This window comes from Athene cunicularia (genome assembly GCF_003259725.1).
Source record: "Athene cunicularia isolate RWA chromosome 14 unlocalized genomic scaffold, athCun1 chr14_part1, whole genome shotgun sequence".
NCBI lineage: Eukaryota > Metazoa > Chordata > Aves > Strigiformes > Strigidae > Athene > Athene cunicularia.
In genome coordinates, this window is record NW_020799118.1 from 6,793,665 (window position 1) to 6,815,304 (window position 21,640).

At 35.5% G+C, this 21,640-nt stretch overlaps 1 protein-coding gene across 1 annotated transcript in view; it reads left to right on the forward strand.

Annotated features, from left to right (window-relative positions):
• The window catches only part of IQCK (IQ motif containing K), a 43,719-nt gene that overhangs the window by 15,110 nt on the left and 6,969 nt on the right, over window positions 1-21,640 (forward strand). Inside the window, exons 8-9 of the mRNA XM_026858866.1 lie at window positions 5,474-5,558; window positions 11,388-11,499. Coding sequence (XP_026714667.1) covers window positions 5,474-5,558; window positions 11,388-11,499 — 197 coding nt within the window. The remainder of the gene's footprint in view (window positions 1-5,473; window positions 5,559-11,387; window positions 11,500-21,640) is intronic.

Here is a 21,640-nt window from a genome sequence, read left to right on the forward strand (position 1 = left end):
TTCTTTAATAACTTCAGCTTTAAATTGAGGGGTGTGGTATGGTGTGGTGAGCAACACATTTAATTGTAGTAACAGAAAAGTCCAACAAATATATCTGTATGGATGTTACTTTATGTGTATCCAAGTAAAGAATTGCCATTCCAGTAACATGGCAGAATACAAGTAATGGAGGAGAAATATTTGACTTAAACTGCAGCTGTGTTGGAAAATTGCACAAAGTTTATGTATAAAATATTGATATTGTGTAATCATGTTTTATGAAGTTGGGTTTTATGGCTACAAATCCTAATGCAGTGCTGGAACTTGCTTTGATTTATGTAAAGATTGTTAAAATGGCAATGAGAAAATTGAAAATGTCTTAGTGGTTTGAGACATCTTCCAAATAGAAGTTAGAGCACTAATTGAAGACTATTTTTGCTGCTGTTAGTTATTCATGTTTACAGGATATGAGGTCTGATCAGAAGTACACATACACAGATGGAAATTTCCCTGTTGACATAAGTGGACTTCAGAATATGTCCGTGTTTGGTTTCCTTCAGTCCAGGACCACAAACACTCTTATAGAAGAGAAAACCAAGGCAACACAGTGTGACTTGCAAAATATGTAGCAACTATGCAAGCACAGAAGGAGGACTGAGTTTTATCGTCCCCAAGTGCAGAGCATATCAAGGGTGAAAAAAGCCACTATAGCTTTCAGACAGAACTTAAGACAAAAAATAATTGGTCTTTTATTGTTTTGGCATGTTCTCACTGTTCAGACTTCTTGCTGTGCTTCCTCTAATTCCTCTCGTGTTCTTGTTACCAGTCACCTGTTCCACCTCATTCTCCTGTTATGTGACTCTGCCTCCTCACTTACCAACTTCGTAGTGTTAGTTCCATACTATCTTTTCTTTTTACCATGTCTTTCCTTCATTATAAATAGGTAAATAAGTATATAAACAGTTTGTATGTGTTAAATTGTATGCATATTGTCACTAGGATCCCTTTGATAATACTTCTGAGTGTATTTTTATAGTTTTATTACTGTAATATTTTGTATCTTTTTGTGTGGGGGGTGGGTGGGTTTTTTTCTTAGAATTGTGGCTGAGGTGGAAATGAAACAGGAAATTTAAGTGAAATGTTTTGTTTGTTCACAACCTATACCCTTTATATTTGAGGATATTCAAAATACAAAAATGTATTCAAAAGACCAGCAAAGCAGTGGAAGATACAGGAAATGGAGAGGGACAAAAAGGGTCAAAATATAGATATATAGATATATAGATATTTATTCTTTATTTAGCTATTGACAGTATCAAGGAGCTTTTATTTGGAGATGGTGATAGAGGAGAAGAGTTCAGACAGTTAGCAGGAGTCACACTTCAAAATGTGTGCTGGCTTGCGCTTCCTTTCTTCAGAAGATTAAATTTGATTATTCCCATCTTCACAATCCCTCAAAAATGTACCATCCATATAATGTACAAAAATGTCTTCTTATATATTGTAAAGATTTTTTTTCTCCAAATACTTTTCTTTTATTCTAGTACATTTAGATTGCTGCAAAAGAAAACCTGTAGTTAGTAATTTCTCTCTGGCTGTTGAGTAGTTGTATTAATACTAACAGTGTTACAAGGAAAGTTTCACACTCAGTTGGACCTGTGAAAATGTTCCAGGGTGTTTTTGTCAAGTGTCTGTGGGAATATTTCCCTGTAGACCTGTGAGGCTCACACAGTGATGGTGTAATATGTGATTAATATATCTAATTGGTTTTAAATAGCAGGTTAGATAAAGCAGTATTTCAGTGTCTGATTATGAACAATCGTTTTCCTGCTTTTGGGGTAAATGATCTTAATAGTATCTATAAGCAGAGATTTTTGAGACATTATTTTGAATCAAAACAATACTTTTTCATCGTTGCACACTTTTGCAACTCTGCATAGGCATGTAAGAGAACGTCTTAATGAAGGCAGGTGCTGCTGTAATCTTTCTAGATTTTCTGGGTAGGAATAAGAAATGCTGAAAATATAAAAGAAAATTACTTTGAAAAATTTCCAGAGTGATATTTTTTGGGTTTTCAGGCCACCATCTAAATTTTTTTGATTACTTTCCAAAACAAAGACTTCCTCAAGATCCTTTTTTAAAGAGTTATGCAGATCACCATGGTAGTTTAGTTGCATGTCTTATACTTATCTCTATTTTTTTAATCTGTTCTTTTGTCTTTTAAATTATGTATTTTGCAGTGACTCTGTCATTGCCTGTGTTCATGCATGATATAAATATTCAAGAACAATAACCATCACAGTCAAAGGTGAAGTGGTTGTGTCTGTTTAATATGGCAGTAGCTGTCATACTGAAACTTAGAGGCCTCCACAGAAGGCCTGATTCTTGTTATTAGGGTTGCTTCAGCATTTCTAGAGACAAGCTTTCTAAAAGCAGAGAGAAACCCTGGTTGTTCATTGACTGCACTGGCTATTCCCCTGCACAGCAGCCACCCCAGCACTGATGCTCTCTGTAGCTCTGTGGTCCTGCAGGCAGCTGGCGATAAGGCTGGTGGTTACAGTTGGTGGTTGTCTGTTACTGTTAGGGAACAGATTGGAATAAAATGAGCAATTACAAAATCCTGAATTATATATAGTGAAAATTTTGCTTGGTTAATTTTTTTTCTTATAATTCCTTTTCAAGGAAAGAATCAGACCTATTTCTAGGACAGATTGGGAACTTAATGACAATTGGGGTTTGACATTGTGTAAAAATACTGACTGTATACAGTGTCCATCAGTGTGTCTATGAACCCACATAGGTTAGCTTGTCTGTTTTGGTGACAAGATAATGGAGGGCCTTTTTTCCCCCTTTTTTGAGAATTCATTGAGAAACCCAGCTTCTGCATGAGGAAATCAGATACGTGTTTTCAGTAAGAACTTCTTCAAATACTTCATACATTTATTTAATGCGATTATGCTTTATATTTTCTGCATGCCAAATTCCACCTGCATGATGTGATATAATTAGTAAGTATCTCATAATCAGGATCTGTACAAGTTTCCTCAGAAAGCAAGAAATGTGTTTCTAGAATTTTACCTTTCCCCTGGTCAGTGTCTGCTTTATTCAGATTTGGTAAAATACAATGCTTATAAAAAATCATTTTACTGATGCTCTTTTACAGGTGCAACTTATGTTAAGCAATATATCTGATATATATCTGAAAATAGGTATCAATATGTTTAATGTGGGGGCTTTTAAGATTGTGCATGATCAAAGACTAAATAAGCAGTCAGTTTTAATCTTCTTGGAGGCATACAGCTGTCTTCTGTCACAAATGACATATTCCCTCTTTTCCTAGTTCACTGCTGAAGGGTGATTGCCTCTGCTCAGACTCTATTTTTATTTGACCTGAAGCCAATTGCGTATATCCTCTCAGACAAAACTGGACCTGGCATGACTTCTCTTCTTTAAAGCTGCTCTGTTGAAATGATTGATATTTGATAGTGACTGCTGTACTGAAAATTAAGTCCTGTTCTTGATTGATTTTTAAATTGGTTTCTCAAACTTAGTGTTTGATTATAAACTAGACATTTTTATAATTTGAAAATGAAAGCAAATGAATGCTAGAGTTGGCCTTGCAGGCTCGGAGAAATCTCAGTTTGTTCTTTGGAGATGTACTCATTTTTAGAGAAAGTTCAATGTCTTTGATATAACTGCTGTAAAATATGTAGGTCTTTCTGTGATATTCCCACTCTAAGTTTTGGTTTTCAAAAGATCAAAAATAGAAGAGAGGATGAAAGCCTATCAGCCAACCCAGCACAGTTCGACTTCATATTTTAAAGTCTGATTATAAGAAGCTGTTAGCTCTAGAAGCCTTGCTTGTCCAGCACTTACCATGTCCCTTGAGCAGCAGAAATGTTAATTAATATTCACAGAGCTAAAACTGTTTAGCTTAATGGAGGGACTTCTTTTTATTTTTGCCTTATTTCTACTCTCCCAAACGGACTGAGGTTTTCTTTCACATCAAAATAAATGTAGGCCAAAACCCAGCTGACATGATGATGAGACCAATTTAGCTGAGTACACAGACTAAACCGGTGGAGTCAGTGTAGCATTAGATAATAGTTAAGATTGTGCTCTAAATTGAAATGCTCCTTCAGTGCAGACAGGCCCTAAGAGAAAGACGTCAGAGAGCGTTGGAAGCTTACTAGGGCAGAGTCTAATATGAATGAAATTAAGTGAAAGGAAAATGTAAGCTGTCAAGCCTCCTAGCTTGAGCTGTAATATACTGTAAAATAAATTTCCAAAAGAAATGGCAGAAGTAATGTTTTAGCCAGAAAATGTAAGACTGCATAAATAGCTTGCTAACTGATGGTCTTTGCAGTATATGTGTCTTTATAGTATAAATACTATAAATATTGTTCCTGCGTGGGTTGCATGTGTCTGTAGATGATGGCTGCATTCAAACTCATAATGTTGTGGTCTTCCAAGTCAAAGCTGTGTTCAATCTGTTTCCTATGCATGGAGAGTGGCTCTCTGCAGCCATTCTAACACTGTGCCAAGTCTACTGTTTGTAACTGGTATCTTCAGGAGTTGCAACATTATTGCCCTATATTTCATCAGCTTTTAATTACATTTATTATAAAAGAAACTATATAAATTAATTTTGTCCTTTCCAATGCTTGCTTTCTGATCATTGTGTGTGAGAAGTAAATCAACATCCATAGAAAATGGCTTTTAGGAAGCAGGATTTGATGTAGTGGTTTGAGTTTTTTTTAGTGATGGCCTAATTGTAATTATAGTTTAGAGTGCTTCCCATTAAAATTGGTAGCAACAGAACCACCAAACCACTAAGCATTTGAAATGCTTTCAAATTACTGTATATTTTGGCTGAAAATTGTTGACTTCTCATGTATTTCTTTTATCACCAAACAATGTGTATATGCAATCAAAAGTAAAATTTCAGCTTTTTAAGAACTTGTTTAGACATTTCTGACATGGATCCATGGTTATGCAGATATGACAATCATTAATGTTTTCAGTACATTTTAAGTGAAATCCTAATGTAGATTAATGTACTAATATATAAATACATTCTGTGTATTTAATAATTGTTATAATTGTTTATGTCCTATGACTGTTCACTGTTGCATGCACACTAAAACCTCCTCTGCTTTACAAATGGCATGCTTATTTCTCTCGCCCCCCTCCTACCACCACCTCAAACCCTAACATAATAGTAGGAATTTAAAATCCATGTAGAAGAATAAGAAAGATTACTGCACTTGATGTGCCATTTGTGTATCATTTTAAAGAAGAAATGATTGTAGCATACGTAACACAGAATATACTTTTAAAGGAGATATTCTTTGCACATTTTATCTTTGGAGCAACAAGAAATTGTATCTTTCAAGCTCCTGAATGTTTCTCTTTTTTTATAAAATATACTGTTAGGAAAGACAGTGTTTTACATTTATAGGCTGTCTGTTTACAAAACATATTTTTTTTTAAGTCCTAGACCACCAATTCCTCTATCTCTCCTTCTATCAGAAGAAGCAGCAAGCATAGTAATTCAGTCCTTCTGGAGAGGTTATCGGGTAAGAGTAATCTATAATTATTTTGCTTGATTTTGAAAACCGTAGGACTGTGAAGGCCCCAGGGAAAATCCTTACATAAATTTTAAGTAGCGAATACTATAAATAGCTGCTGAGACCCCCATGGTTCATTGGCTTTGGATGTTGCTCTTCCTTATGCCTAGTGACTACAATTTTTCATAGGCATTTACGCTGATGTAATCTCACTGTTTTTCTCAACAACAGAAAATCTGCAGAAATTAGATTTTTTAAAAGTACAATTAACACTGAACATTTTTTTTTTTTTTTTAGTTGATCTTTGGCTAGTTCCTAAAGGTTGAAGTGTTATTTTACTTCATACAGGGATATGTGAGTGAGTGTGGAGATGCAGAAGTGGCCAGGTTTGTTAAGAATAAAAGCATACAGAAACAAAGGACAAAAAATAGAGACTAAGAATGAGACAGGAGATGTAGGAGAGGCATGAAGGCTGTTACTCAAGGAAAGAGAAAACAAAATGGCAAGCAGATGTTGCAAGCCATGCTAATAATACAACAGTAATGCAATCCTCAATTTAAGGGGGAAAAGCAAGGCACGTAAAATAAATACAAAGAAAATTGGCTAATACTATTATTTTGGGGGGTAAATAGATCCTGTCAAATATTTATTTGAAAGGCTCTAACACCTTCATGCCTTGGAAGGAAATAGACTTGAAATTCAGGTGACTTTGGTGACAAAGAAATGTCTTTGACTGCCTTTGTCAAAATTTAAGCTTGTATATAGCCTCCAAGTATAGCAGTAGTTTCACTGTGATGGACAGTGAGACATCTCTGTCTGTGCATTACGTGTTCTTTAAATAACAATCAGTATAAAATATTCTGTTAAGATCTTCTTTACTACTTTTTACAAGCATGAATATATGAGTGACTACTATAATGTTTCATGCAGTCAAAGATGATGAAATACCTTGAAATAGTCTTCTTGACTGGTAGATTTTTGTGACACTTTCTGCTTGTTCGTTTTCCTTTATTTTTCTTTTTTTTAAACAGAGATGGCATTGACACTAACATTAATTAGCACTGACAATATCACTGCAGGCACCTTTACAGTGGAGTATTGCAAAGGCAACCATTATCCAACAGTTATGTTTGCTGAACAGTGCAAAGTTGCTCAGATACCTTGTGCTTCTGCCAGAGCTTCTGAAGGGCGCTATCCTTCCTTGCTATATATATTAACTTCAACATTTCCACAGTAGTATTTATCATTCTAAACCTGTTCCCAGAAATGAGAGAAACTGTACCTATAAAAAGTAGGAGACATCAAAAATAATTCATAATTAATAAACTATAAAAGTAGCTGTTACATGTTTTAGCTTATTGGATCTGAAAGATCTTGGGTTTTTAAAAATTAAAAGTTAAAATTAAAATCAGAAAATAACATAAAAATCATTTGTAACAAGGTACTACACAAGGCAATGTGTAATCCTTGGGCTTGTAAATTAAGCTTGAATGGGATTTCATCACATTAATGATAAAGTATATTAGAAATTTACCAAAGAATTCAGATGATTTGTTCTTAAAGTAACTAGCTCTGTCAGCTAACACTGATTTATTGTGGTAATAACTGAACACTTACAAATAATGCCCTTTTGCATTCTAAGGATATTATTGTCTCAGTATTTTAAATTCTCCTCTGATGTTTTTCATTAAACCTTGTTTTATAATTCACAGAATTTGGAACTTTTAAACACTGTTACTGAAATAAAAATTTACACTTTATGATAACATTGAATAATTAAATAAAAGCACACATATTTTACATGGCACTGTGGTAAAGGAACAGTGTATTTATTTCATCATTGGTCTTCTCAAGATACACTTCAAAGGACATAAAATAATATGCCATAGGTACTTGTTTGAAAGATGGATGAAGGATTCTGCACACTCTGTTGGATTTCAGAAAAAGTAAAAGGCTCAGAAATCTGGGCAAGATAGTTTTGTCTTTAACAATGCTATCCCAAATGTGAACCTTGTAAGCTTTTTATTCTTAAACAATGTCATACAAAGTGTGAAAAACCACAGCAAGTTATTTTTCTTAGACATATCTTCTATGGACTCAGACCATTTTTGAGATATTTCATTAACCATAGGCAGTAGAGTTTATCTAGTTACTAACTGACTGAGCATCGTGTCTTCTCATGATACTCCACTTGTTTCTGACACATATAGCTGTCTGAGTGTGCCAGTATCAAATACACTTGTCAATCAGCAAAAGTGGATTGGGCAGCGAACGTTTTTCTGTGTAAAGGGAAAGAAGAGCTATAGGTACAGAATACTGAGAACTTTTTGATAATAAATTATGATCAGTGCAGTACATTCATCCTTACCTGAGGCAAATTGCAGAAAAATACTTGTTTTGGTAGTAATACTTAATGTCTGCCATCAACAAAGTCCTCGTTACAATCTTGCGTACAAAGACATTGATGAGTACTCTGAAAATTATTTCAAGTTTAATCAAGAATTAAATTCCAGAACAAACAGCAGTGGAAGCTAAAACTGCCAAGTACTCTAAGGAGCTCAGAAAGGAAGATGTCATCTTGAGGGGCCTCTTTGAGGGTGAGGAGGAGCACCAAATAAGACTTGAGAGAGCTCTGTCATCAGAATCCTTTCTCTTCGCTTTTCACCAATCCTCTTTTATTGAGGTTGCATTCATTTGTCATGGGCCAAGGCAGTAATCAGTATCAGGTGAAAACACCTGACTGGGTAGGTATCCATTTTCGAGGCACTTTTCCAATAAAAGATGATATATTCCTTCACCCATTACTGCGGAATCAGTGCTTAGTGCCATTTGTTTTATGGGGTCTTTTTAATCTTTACAATTTGCATAACTGTTCTAGACCGGGGATTTTTCATTAATAACATTTCCTTTAATGTCTCTGGTCGAAGCTTTAGTGTTATCCTTCCACTGTTGCCAACATATTCTCACCTAGCATTGAAAGCTGTTTATTTTGACTAAACCTTGTAATATCGTGAAGTTTAAATTGGATATTATTATGTAAATATTCAGTGCTCTTTTATACATAAATATTGTTTGAGCAGAGTTAAATTAGAATTGAGTCAGGCTTATCTTTATATCTTACAAAGTTGTGGTGTGCTTTTGCTGTGACAATTTATATTCCTTTCCAACAAGTTGTGGCCACTAGCAAAGGCTCAAACCCTGAAGGTCACATGAATATTTGCAGTTATTTACAGGAAGCATAGGTTCAATCCAAGTGACTTGGGTAAGAGTGAACTCTCACTTCAGAGTTAAGACCCCTTCAGGGCTTCATGCATTGCTGGTTTCCAGGAAAGACACAACAGTTGTTTAGAGAAGACTCTTGACTGATTATTTGTCTGGAGATTTTGTTGCTGAGTCATGGCTTGTTAATCATGGTAGAATTGCACTCTGATTAAAAAATAGACTACTAGCTGAGAATTTATACAGCTATGGTAAACTATAATCTATTAACCATATTTGGAACATGTTGATAGTATTTTGTTAAGTTCCTGTTACCTGTTTTACTGCAGGTGGTATACCTGTGTTCCTTTATCTTTTCTAAAAATCACTTTGTTCTGGGAGCTTATGTTCACTGCTTGGATTGAGTGTTGGACTTTGGAGCATTTGAATCTGACTATGCCTTTATCTCAGAACCTTGCATTTCGATATGTATTTCACTATACTTTCACTGTTTTATTTATCTAGGGAAAGTATACAGAATCTACTGCCTTTTATCTTTTAACTGTTAAGAGTTATTGTATTCATGTTCAGTATACCGAGATCAGGCCCTGTCACAAGCCAAAACACATCTTACATCGCTGCAGTTGTAAATGGACAATTCCATTTTTCTCCAAAATTTTATATTTAGACATAGAGGTAGTAATTTCTCTGTCTTCCTGCCTCTTTCCTGTTACTGTCATTTATATGTCCCATAAGCATTCCATTAACCCTCTCCTGTGCATAAACTGACTCCATGTAGTAGGGAATTACAGGTTTTATAAAAGCATACATGACAGTATAAAAGAAAAAAATGTCACTTGGACACCTAAAGAAATTATCCTGTGTTTGGGATTATATTTTATTTTTGAAAATAGTCTTTGATGGATTTAATAGAAAATGGGTTTGATTTTTTTTGTATAGCTGAAAAGAAGATCACTAGTAATATTTTTAATTTCTAGAATTTTGTATCAACCTTATAAGAACTTCTTATAACTTTTATAGAAGATACAACAGAACTATATTAGTATAATGGGATATTATTAGAGGCTTACAAGGTATCTGATGTCAAGTCAGTGGGTAAATGTCTTGCCTGTCTTTATTGATCATGTAACCTTGTATTGTATTTCTGCTCTGCCAGTGCACTATCTGAAATATAGCAAGCTATATTCTCCTGTGGGGACTGAAAACTGTTATGGGAGTTCAGCTATTGTCTATTGCATTCTTAGCTGCACCACAAAGAAGAAATTCTGGGTGGAAAGAATACTTTTGATAAATAATTTATATTGTTTTCTTTAAGTTGCTTTTTTTTTTTAATTAGTGGAAGACTAAGTCCTATTCTTTTTCTCTGTATGTATATCAGGAAAGTGTGAGGAAACCAGAGTGTAATGAAGTAGAGTAATAGAGTTCAAATTACAGAGCAAACATATTACCTTATCATGTAAGAATAAAATAACTATGAGAAATTTTCTAGAAAACTAAGTAGTTGACGTCCTGAAACCAAAAATGTGTCCAGGAGAAACCAAGCTTATTGCTGCTTGTTTCTACCATGTTATTCAACATCAGCCTGAATTACTAGGACATTAAGTCCTAAAACATAATGACATTTTGTATGCATAATGTTTAGAAAAAAACAGAAACTACATTTTTAATAATTCTCTTATAAATTGGATATGACTCTAAGAGAATAATTGTTTACCATGTCTAAGCTAATGTCCCCTTCCCACTTCTGTCCGAAGGACAGCATTTATTCTGGATTTTTGTTCTAACACGGGAGGTAGTAATTTTGTGAATGACGAGGTAGAAACTGGCACACACTGCTAATTAATTGAATCCTGCTTAGAACAAGTTTAAGTATCAGAGTGGTAGAAGCTGTTGATGCAAAGCTAGCTACTTCATATATTAGTAGGACCTACACCAGTGCAAAAGCTATAATAGAAGAATTCAACTTAAATCTTAAATGGAGTCAAGGCCTGTGACTATTGTCACTTTATGTGGAAGCAGAATTACAGCCTTCATAGGGGTGATTGACTGACAAAGAGTAGATATAATGTAATGCATTCCAATTACTTTAAATAACAGATTAATGGCTCTCCTGTTTGTGAAAATTGTATGACTAGGATTGTCAGTAAGCCTATTTGCAGCTGATAGCAGGTGTGAAGCAGTTTGCTGGAATAAATTTTCTGCCTTATGACCCTTCATGCTCCTTTTCTGCTCTATTATGTTGGTCAGTGGGTTGGTTTTATAGTGTTGTGGTTTTCTAAAGGCACTAATACCCTTCAGCATAATGCTTTACATTTTAATTAACTCAAAGAATAAGTGTCTCACTGCAATCATGTTCTCCTTGGTAATCAAAATTATCCCCTAATTGGCATATTTATGTTTTCAGTGGGGTTTGTCAATTATGTGGGGTTTATTTCTGTATAAGTTGAAAATTGTAAACCTTTGGGATTGTGCTTTACTATCAGGCCCAGCAAAAGATGTCACATATTTGCCCAGCCACAGCCCCATGAAAAAAACTGTATCATCATCTTGGGTAACATGAACCCAAAATTATATACTTGGGTATATAATTTTAGTTGCATTTTGGTTTGCCTTTCCCAGGTCCGCTGTGATAGTGAAATACAAGAGCTACGTCAGTGGCAAAAGCAGTTGAGAGAAAACAAAAACATTATTAAGAGGGTGGAAGAATTCTGGACTAAGCAAGAAGCCAAAGGTAAGTGAATTAGATTGAATATTTTAATTTTGGGTTTTTTTACATTGTGTTGAATTTTTATACTTGGAATTGTGTTAAAAAATAGAACACCCAGTAGGACAGTAATCCTGAGTGAGAAGAGAAGGTAATGTCTGGTGGAAATGCCTGGCTGTTTCTTTACAGTCACTACTTACCCTTATCCGTACAGCTGAAAGTGGCAATGAAAAATACAGTACAGGGCCAAAACTCAATAATTTCAGAGGACTATGACAGTGTGCTAGCACAGTATTTCCTACGGCAGGATCAGACCTCTACCAGCTACACAACATGTAAATACCGATTTTTACCAGATGGATCGTAGTACACATTTTCTGAACTGTACTTACCTATAGCAGAAGTTGGCCTGTACAGTTCTAGAAAAAGAAAACAAACCCCAACAACCCAATATAATTGCCAAGAGAAATGAGACCAGATTGCTTTATGAACCAACTCTGTAATATATTTCCTTTTTGCTCTGATTGTGGACAGACTTTACTGACAGGGGTAAAGTTGCTATTTGTTTACTCAGGCCAAGTGGTATAATTATGATTATTTGCCCAGCCTCTTTGTCTGCAAATGCAGGGGAATTCACCAGCTCCTCAGCCAGTTGCGTTTTATCAGCCTCTCTGGGCTGGACTCAAATATGATACCCGTTGGGGGATTTGAACTACACCCCTATAGATGGAGGTGAGAAGAGGTTGTTCACTATGTTGTTCATGTGTTGTAGAGAGGGAAAATTATGTTGTACCAGTCACCACTATGTGGTCCTTCAGTCCAATGTCACTGTTGCAGATGCATTCTCAGATGGCTGATCTTTGCCCCGAACTAATACATAGGAGCATTTAGGGTACAGTTTCACACAGACAATTGTCTCAAACTGGGAGGTGCCAAAATGGTTGATCCCACTCTGTAGCTCTTGCATCAGTTTTAGATTGTGTAACTGCACCATGGGTTTGGATCAGTGAGGGGTTCTGGTATGGGCCAGTTAATTTTCCACAGTGTTGTTGACATGTAATGAGCCTAACATAAAGGAGAAAGTGACTGGGGAGAGAGAGTGATAATGACTTTCAGCAGCCCACAGCTTGGTTAAATTGAGCAGAATACGAGATGGTATTCTTATACCTGGTTACTGTTCACAACTGAGGAAGTGCCAATCTCCAGTTGGTTGGCAGGAGTTAAAAGCCAGGGGCAAATCATTAGACCTCTTCAGCTCAGTACACAGAAGCACATCTGATGATGCCCTCATTCTGAGCCTCATTTTGTGGGACTTCACTGGGAAAGGAAACACTTACATTTGAATCCCTGCAGGCTGAGAAAGTTTAGAATCAGGTTTCTGTGAAAGGTTTTTAAATGCTGATTCCTGGTTAGATGCCTGCTATCCAGAAAAAATCCACAACTCTGGATTTCAAGTGACAGAAAATTGCTGATGTGCAATCTGGAATTAAGTAGTTTAATGGGAAGCCTGTGTCCTCTGTGTTACCTAATGGCCTAGGCAGCTTTTAGCTCAGCATTGAATATTTGTGGGTCACCATTTGGAGCTGCCTCTATAGACCATGTCATTGTTTCATTGGTTCACCTTCACGTGCCCAATTTCTACACATCTAAAGTCTCAACTGAGGCATTGCGTATGTCCTGCTGGGTCATCACTCAAATGTTTTTTGCTTTCCTTATTCTCTATGCAATTTTACTGTTCTTTTAAATTATTTTGCTCATGCACAGATACAAAACAGGGTATTCTGAAATTGTTTGACATCCTCACAGTATGCTTTATTTTAGACACTACAGTTAGAATGACCATACATAAGGAGTATATTAACATCACTGCTATAGCAATCAGACCTTGTCCTAAGTGACTAGAGCCTTGCAATTCTTTAGCAACTCTAGACATCAAATCTTTTGTGGCTATTGTTAATTTCAAAACTGTCCTCCTTTTTAATAGATACAACTAAAACTTCCCTGTGAAGCATTTTAATTATAAAATAGTCCATGCTCTGTAAATGTCAACGGAATTAACAGTAGTCATTAACCTGATGCCCTGCAATAGTTCTTTCACTTTTTATTGTGCATCCATGCTATCAATCATTAGTTACAGGCAGATCAAGCTAAAGGATGGCATGAAAGTTCTATACATTTTTCTTTCTGCTTGCAATCTTCCTTTGAAATTTTTGCCTAAAGGTGAAAGAAGTTTCTCCTTTCAGGTATGTGAAGGAGAAATCTGTTACTAGTAACGATCATTATAACAAATGGGATTACAAAATAGCCCCTTGTTTTCAGTTTTCTTTATTTTGATGGTTTTTCCTTCACACAAAATAAATGTAATAGGCACTTGGGGCTAATAATATTTTAAACAAATGCTAGACTCTTTCTTCTGTGAAATCCCAGCACTTCCAGATGGGCTACTTTTTATAATATCAGCAAACACAAAGTTATAAATGTATAAATTCTCCATGTTTTCAAGCTCCCCCACTGGCAAATCTTTAACTCCCTAAACTTCTATTATTTCCTATTTGCGCTTGCATATCTTGGATAGCATGAGTATTTTGGACATCTAGTCAGGGTAATGTTACAGTTGTACTGTGTTAAGTTGCTGTCAAGCCTTCTGAAATCTGTGCAGAACATCAACCAAGTCTGCCATCAGAACTGGGTAAGTAGGTATTTCCACTGGATGTTTTCTAATGAACACCATGTTCAGTAGTTAGAGTATAAATCTTTCCAATAAATACCTTAATACATGGTGCTCTTGTAACACAATTTCTCCTCTACTGGGTGAAGTGGAACAGTTTTTAAATCCACTGTAACACAACAGCTGTGCAGAAAACTGGGCAGTAGTGAGAGCAAACATTTTAAACTGTTGTTCAGGATTTCTGAAATAACCCACATTTTGTAACATAACATGAAGTGAATCAATGGCAGCTCTCATCCTCTGGGACAGTGTTCACTGTTAAAAAGCTGCCTCTATGTGCCTCCTCCTTTAATCCTCTGCAGTGCTCACCTGCCAGTCACATGCTAGTAATACAGGGTGATTTAATGTTTGCAGTTGAGAGAATCCTGTTCAAGTACCGCATCCACCAGGTTCACCAGGGCCTGGACAACCTCATCAACTCCTCCTGGTTTACCTATGCTAGACAAAGCTCTTGTGCAGAGTAAGGTCTGTCTTCAGTTTTGCTGCTTTCCCTATGATGAGAGATGGTGACTGCAGCAGCTACTGAATATTTCTGTGGTTTGCATATTTGCAAGTGCAAGAAAAAGCATTTTCCTGATGGAGGTGCTTTTCCTGCCCAAACAGCCATTCTTCATGATCTCCAGGGAAAATGTGTGAGCTGATTTGAAGCTCCTGCTGGCTAGCTTCAGCTGCATCATGCTATTTAATAGAATGTGTCCCGTAAAATCTGTTTCCATTGTAGTATATTCTATATGTATGACACCCCAAATTAATTAGAAAATAGCCAGTGGAGAAATCTACTCTTCCAATTTCGATTACAGAATCAGTTAATGTTCTGTGTACATTTCAAAATGCTTGACACTCTTCCAGTGTTCCTTCCCAGTGTTAGGAGTTCATGTCATAAGGAGGAGTCTGCATTGATACCAATACTGATACCAATACAAATAGCAATAGATTTCTTTGAGTAGATATTTAGACACATTGAGAAGCAGGCTTATAATTAACCAAGACAGTAATGAATGACAACCTCAAAAGTGGCTCTGCATGTCTACCCCACCAGCAGGACCACAATGAAAGCTGTTCCTGCAGGCTGTGTTTCAGCTGTGAAGGCTTAAGTATGAATACAGTCTGCAGAATTCTCATAAAAGAGTAATTTTTCAGAAGACATTGTTTTCAAAACCTTCTTTTATATATCATGGCCTCCTCAGTTACCTTGCTATTTACAGTATTATATATTGCAAGGTGTTATGAGCTGACATGCTTTTCTGTGTCTGCACGGTGCTATGTGCAGGACCTTTTGATCACTGCTTCACTTAATTATGAAATGTTCAGAAGAGGAATGATTTTCTTCAAGGCAGTATATATTATAGTGCAAATACCAAAACTGGAAGATTGTCATGATTGATTTTTTGGTCACAGCAGTGTGCTACAAGGGCTGCATAGATTTTCCAAATGTTTATTCATATTTATATTGCAATTTTAATCCACAGAAGATCAGGTTTTATTTATCAATCCATGCAATTGCCTAAGTGATATAGCTGAAAAGAATTTCATTCTGAGGAGCAAAATTGTACATCACAACAGGGAAAAACTGCATTTATATGTGTGTGTGTATATGGGGTATTCATATGCAGTAAGTGAAGTAGAATTCTTGGCTTTAGGAACTTAGAGCTAGAAGATTAAATGAAGTAGTAACTAGTAACAGTGCACAAAAATGATGAAAAATAAACTCCATGAGACATAAGTTGTCTTCAGCAGACTTGATGATATGTAAAGAAGACGCTGGCAGAGCAACCAAGGTTTTCTTTAAGTCTTTGTGGGATTTCATAGCCTATTTACTGTGGTTTATTAAGAGTTTATTTTGAAAAAAAAAAAGACATAAAATAGATCTGAAAACAGTGGATTCAAATTTACTGTGATAAAATTAATCTCATTATAAATTTAAAAAAAAAAGCCAATTTCTTCTCTTTGTAATACATGTTTAATTCTGTCAGTGTTAATTGTTGAAAAATTTCATTCCTGTAGATGATGACAGAAGTTGACCTAGCAGGCTTGCTAATTCCTTTTAAATGATTGCAGTGTAATGTTTGTGGTTTGGACTCTGTTTTCTATTTGTTATCATCAAGACACGTTTTTTCACATGTTCCATTGTCCACTATACCAGTAAGAGTTACAAGTACATACATTTCCCACTTATTTCTAAGAAATAAACCTATATATTTACAACACACCACTGTGAAAAAGGATGCATGTATCAGATTGTACAATCATAGTTTACAGTCTTCATGTATGTAAAATCTTGAAGGTGAAAATTACAAGTGCATTTTCAGAGGACAAGATGAAACTATTTTCAAAATGTTGCAGCTAAGAAAAGTAGGGGCTAAGGGTGGAGTGGACTGTGTCATTTGGCAGTTGTATTGATTCAAAAATACCCTGTCTCTGAAGAAACTTAATCTTTCCATAAACTATATTTATGTTGTTTTGGAGAGTAATGTAGTGATAAGATTTCCTTTGCCTTCTTTGCCAATTGTTTCAAAAGGAAAAACAAATTTCCTTTTAATCACTCTCACAGAGATTTCCTGTCATCAAATCAATTATTTTAGGACTCTAGGACACACAGCTGTTTCACCACTTCAAAGTTAGTTGTAAAATTGCCTCTTTTCGATTTTTTTCTTAAACCAATACAAGTTTGTGTTGCTGCTATCACATTAGCTTTCAATATTATCACATTGCTTCTGTAATTCCTTAACTGAGCTCTGCTAAGTTAATTTAAGTGTATCCATACATAAAATAGCCTTGGGGCCCAGACAGATGGCTATTTGGAAACAGCTGTACTAGTTTGAGAAGTTACTGTCCAGGGGTTTTGATTATCAATCTCAGCTGTGATGCCATAATTAATTTTGTTAGTGCTCCAGCTGCTCTTATTTTTGCTATTATTATTCTGCTGTTTATTAATGTCATTAAACCCTATTTCATTATAAAGTCAGCAAGGTTAAACTGCTTTTACCAGTGATTCAATCTAACCCAGCTGACTGCACTGAAGTGGATTGTAAGCAGTCATACAGTAACGAATAGCATAATACAACTACTTCTTAACCTTGTCTTTCTACATATTTGGTTGAATTAAGTTAATTCAATTAATCCCCTTTAATTAAACCACTGAGCTCTTCACATCAAGCAGACAAAGCATTTATTGTTACTAAAAACTCAGATGTCACAAATAAAGCATTAAGATTCATGATCAAAAGAAAAAGAAGAAAAACTTTTTTAAATAGATAGGGCAATTCATTACAAAGTTAACTACATTAAGAATAACAATGACGTATCTCTTAAATTTGTATATGACCAAACCTGTTTATTAAGTGCTGTAAACAGTGTTGAATCTAACTGTAGGGGATGAATGGTGAGCTGCCAAATAGCTTTTAGAAAATGCTGACTCGAGCAGTAATGTGATTCTATTGACACTACTAGAAAGATCAGCATACCTTCCATGAAAATATCAGCCAAAGACTCGGTTAATGTGAGCTAACAGTCAGATTCTGCTTTGTTGTGGCTTTCAGCACAGTGCAATGTAGACCTTTCTTCAAGGATATATTTTAGGCAAAGATGTATAATTTTATGAAAGTGTGTATAATCTTGACCAGTGTGATACTTAAAAAGGATATTGAGAAACCTAGAAATGTAAATTGGTTGTAATCAATAAATCCAAAGTCATTCTTATTTTTCTGGTTTCAGGAAGTGTGTTAAAACTGTTCATTATTACTGAAACAAATAGTGAAGTTTCAATTTTCAGTAGAACATAACCAGAACAAAACACTTTTGGAGTTTCTTTTCAAGACCAAAATTCTGATTTTTATGGGGCAGCTAAGGTGATCCAGCAACTTTCCCATTAAAAAGGCAGTCCTGTGTTTCCTTGCCCAAGGCTTCTGCCATCCTCCACTAGTGATCATGGCTTCACGGTGAGTTGGTTCAGCTGCCGGATCTGACAAAGGACTGCTCTTCTGTTCTGCTGCCCCTTGGGTTAGTTTTCTGCTGGATCAGCCTGATAAGCTGACTTGCCCGGTAATGACACAATCTTTACATCCAGTATAAGGAAAATGGTGCAACAGTAATAGAAGGAAGGAAAACTGCCCATTTGTGATGGCTGCTTACTTTTAGATCAGCTAATCTGTCCTCTGCCTGCTGTGTCATGTGAAACTATACCCTACACGGTATGTCTGCTTGGTTTGGTAGGCCAGGGTATAAAGCCTCATATAAACCACTGATTCTCCCCTCTCCTTCACAGCATGTTTAAAGTGTCTTTTTAAAAATTTGCTTGCAATTTCTTTCACTATATCTTTTATAGTATTTGTTACTAGTTTTGAAAAGTGTTCTAGGGTAGAAAGAGTGAAAACTTTCTTGTGGGAAAATTACTTTATAAATTAATAGCTTCTTTTAGGATTGTTGACCTTTTTAGTGCATATGCCTGCTAAATTTCTTTTGAGTGAAAAAAAAAAAAGTGTGTTTCTTTCAGCCTTTACCTACAATCATAAAGCTACAGCATTCTTAGCTGACATTGCTATACTGCTCCACTGCTGTAACATTACATTCCACAAAATGATCTATATTTAAGGTGTTAAGAAACTCTTAACAGTTTCTACTTTCAGTCTGAAAACGTAGAAAGAAGCATGGCACTCAAGACTCAGTTTAATGGCTCACAGCTTTAGACTTGTAGGAAGAAAGAGAATTCTCCCCAGTATAGCACAGCTGATGGGATAAATTTGTTCCAGGATATGTTGCAGAATTTTAAAGAAATATATACTTCTACAGAAAATACGGCTAAAAAACAACCCCCAAAGGATATGAGTAAATAGCAGATGAGTTGGGGCTCTTTATTTTGAAGATTGTCCTTTCTGATTTTATTATTCTGATTTCCTGAAATTACTTTAATGTAAATTTATTTAAATAGGTGATTTAATAACATGCATATTATTTCAGATCATGTTTGGCAGGATGTGACACAGTGGCATGCACACAGCAAGACCTGCTTTTGGTTTCCTGAGGCTGATCTTCTACCATGAGATTGTCTGTTAGGAGAACGTCTTTTCCCAGCGTGCCTTTATCTAGGGCTGTCTGTATCAATTTTGTCACTATCTGCAGCCTAAAACATCCAATTGAAACTGGACAGAATTTGCTGCATCTTCTTGTTTTCTGGCTGGTATCCCACATAGCTCCAGTCATATTTTTGCTTCAACATTTCCAAGAAGAAATAGGCCTTTGTTTTTTGGTTAATGACCTGGTTCTTTTGTTTTGTGCGTCCATGCAGTGGACAAACCCCATCTAGTCATGATTCTGAGTAGTGCATTATGCAGATGCAGTACTGATGAGGCATCACTGGAAATTAAAAAGTACCTGCCCTACAATGAAAGTATTAGAAAGTATTTGAACATTAATGAATTACCTAAATGTTCATTCATCACTTACGTGAACAAAACACTCCACTCACACTGTCTGTTGTTGAAATGGTTATTTCACTGCTGGTGTGCTGTTGGAAAGACCATTGGTTCTCTATACACTGTCTAGTACTCTCAACTGTTTTATTTCCTGGGGGCTTTTTTTCTTCTTCTTACCTGCATAAAATTTGTAAACTTTTCTTTTTAAAAAGCATTGTGCTTAGGGAAAATAGTAAAATAAATAAATGTTCCTGGCTTTATGGCAAAAACAATTGTGACCCTATTAGCTAGCAGTTCTTACAGATCAACCATAGCCTTGGCTTTGCGAGGTAATTGGTTAACACGAATGTTAGAGTGTGTGGAAAATCTAGTTGAACCAAACTGAGACAGAAAGTAGTCTTCACAGCAGGTGTGGGGTTGATTTCCAGATACAGGAGGGAATATTCCTTTACATTCCATTTGATTTTCAAGCTGTATTTCTGCTTTGGCAGTAGAAATTATTACTTACCTGTACTAATAGATTTAAAAAATACTTCTTTCATTTTCCCTTGGGAAGATGCAACCAGCCACATGATGAAAAACTCAAAATGTAGGTGTTCTGTCACTAGAAAACCCTTGAAAATATGTATGAGATTGCAGATAAAGGGGGGAACAGGCGGCATATTTTAGGAGTGCTAGAGCAGGAACAGATGCATGCTGTCAAGAAACAAGGAAACGCAGTCAGTCACTCCTTATACAGCTGTGATGTGTCTCCACCTGAATTATGAGGAAAGATTTGAAAGCTAAATATGCTTACCAAGTTAAGTAAGTTGAACAGGGGAAGTCTAGTCTGCATACTTTTGAAGCATGACTGTATGTAATTGTATCAAAGTAAATAATCATATCACATCAAAGCAGAATGAATTGAGGAAGGGAAAAATATTAAATTCAGTACCCAGAAAAAAATGGCTACACTGTGAAACTTCTTGGAATTCATTCCATAAACAAATAAACATTTGAGTATAGTCATGTGCTCTAATGGATCCTTATTAATGTGGCCATAAATGAAGTTACAATCACATGCGTGTTTGCAGGACGGAGTAGTTTCCCAAGGAAAACATTGAAAAGGGGATATATATGAAAGGGACTTCTTACACTAGGCTTAAAAAAAATATTTAAAATGTACTATAGGTAATAATGCTGGATTAGGAAAAGACATAGTCTGAATAGCTAATGGATTTCTTAAAGACTGCACCTCTGTGGTTTATTTGGGAAAATTCAGTTCAATGAACCGTAAGGAATTAATCAGTTTTATGTGAATTTCTTCTTTTTTTTTTCCCCACTTTCACCAAGGGTGGTTGAAATGTGGTCATATTTTAGGCAGATTTTAAGCAAAATATTTTGTTTCTAATTTAAACTGTCTTCCTTTAGCTGTAATTCTTTAATTAATCTCATTATGGAGCTCAGCAATTTTAAGTTTAAGTGGTAACCTTCCCATATTCTATGGTTTTACACTTTTAATATATCTGTTATATAACATATATATATACACATATATGTTAACATCTGACATGTTGAAGTTATTTTGTCAAATTATTTTGTTTCAAACTGAGCCACAAACAGGTTTAAATTGGAAGGCTACTTGCTGTCACTGCAATTTAAAAGGGTTTGACTGCATATTTTAAAAAGAAACTTTTTTTGAACATTACAGGTATTTGGTTGTTTCTTTCTGAAAACAAAAGTGCTGCAGTCAAAATGGTTTAAAATGGGTTAATATATGTGATTGCTTTTGATTTAAAAGCAAATGCATAAGGTTTCAGTTACACAAAAGACCTTAATTTTTTTTTTTTTTTTAAGAAAATCTAAGAACAAAGCAGTGCCGATAGCTGAGTACATGGAGGTTTTCATCAAGGCTAATTCAAGATGCTTGAGATGTTTTTGAAAGTTTAATCTTGGCACTAACAGCTGAGAATGTAGTGATAAAAGTCATAAGACTCATGATGCAGATTTCTCTTCATTGGTCCACACCCTGGTCTCGGACATCTTTGAA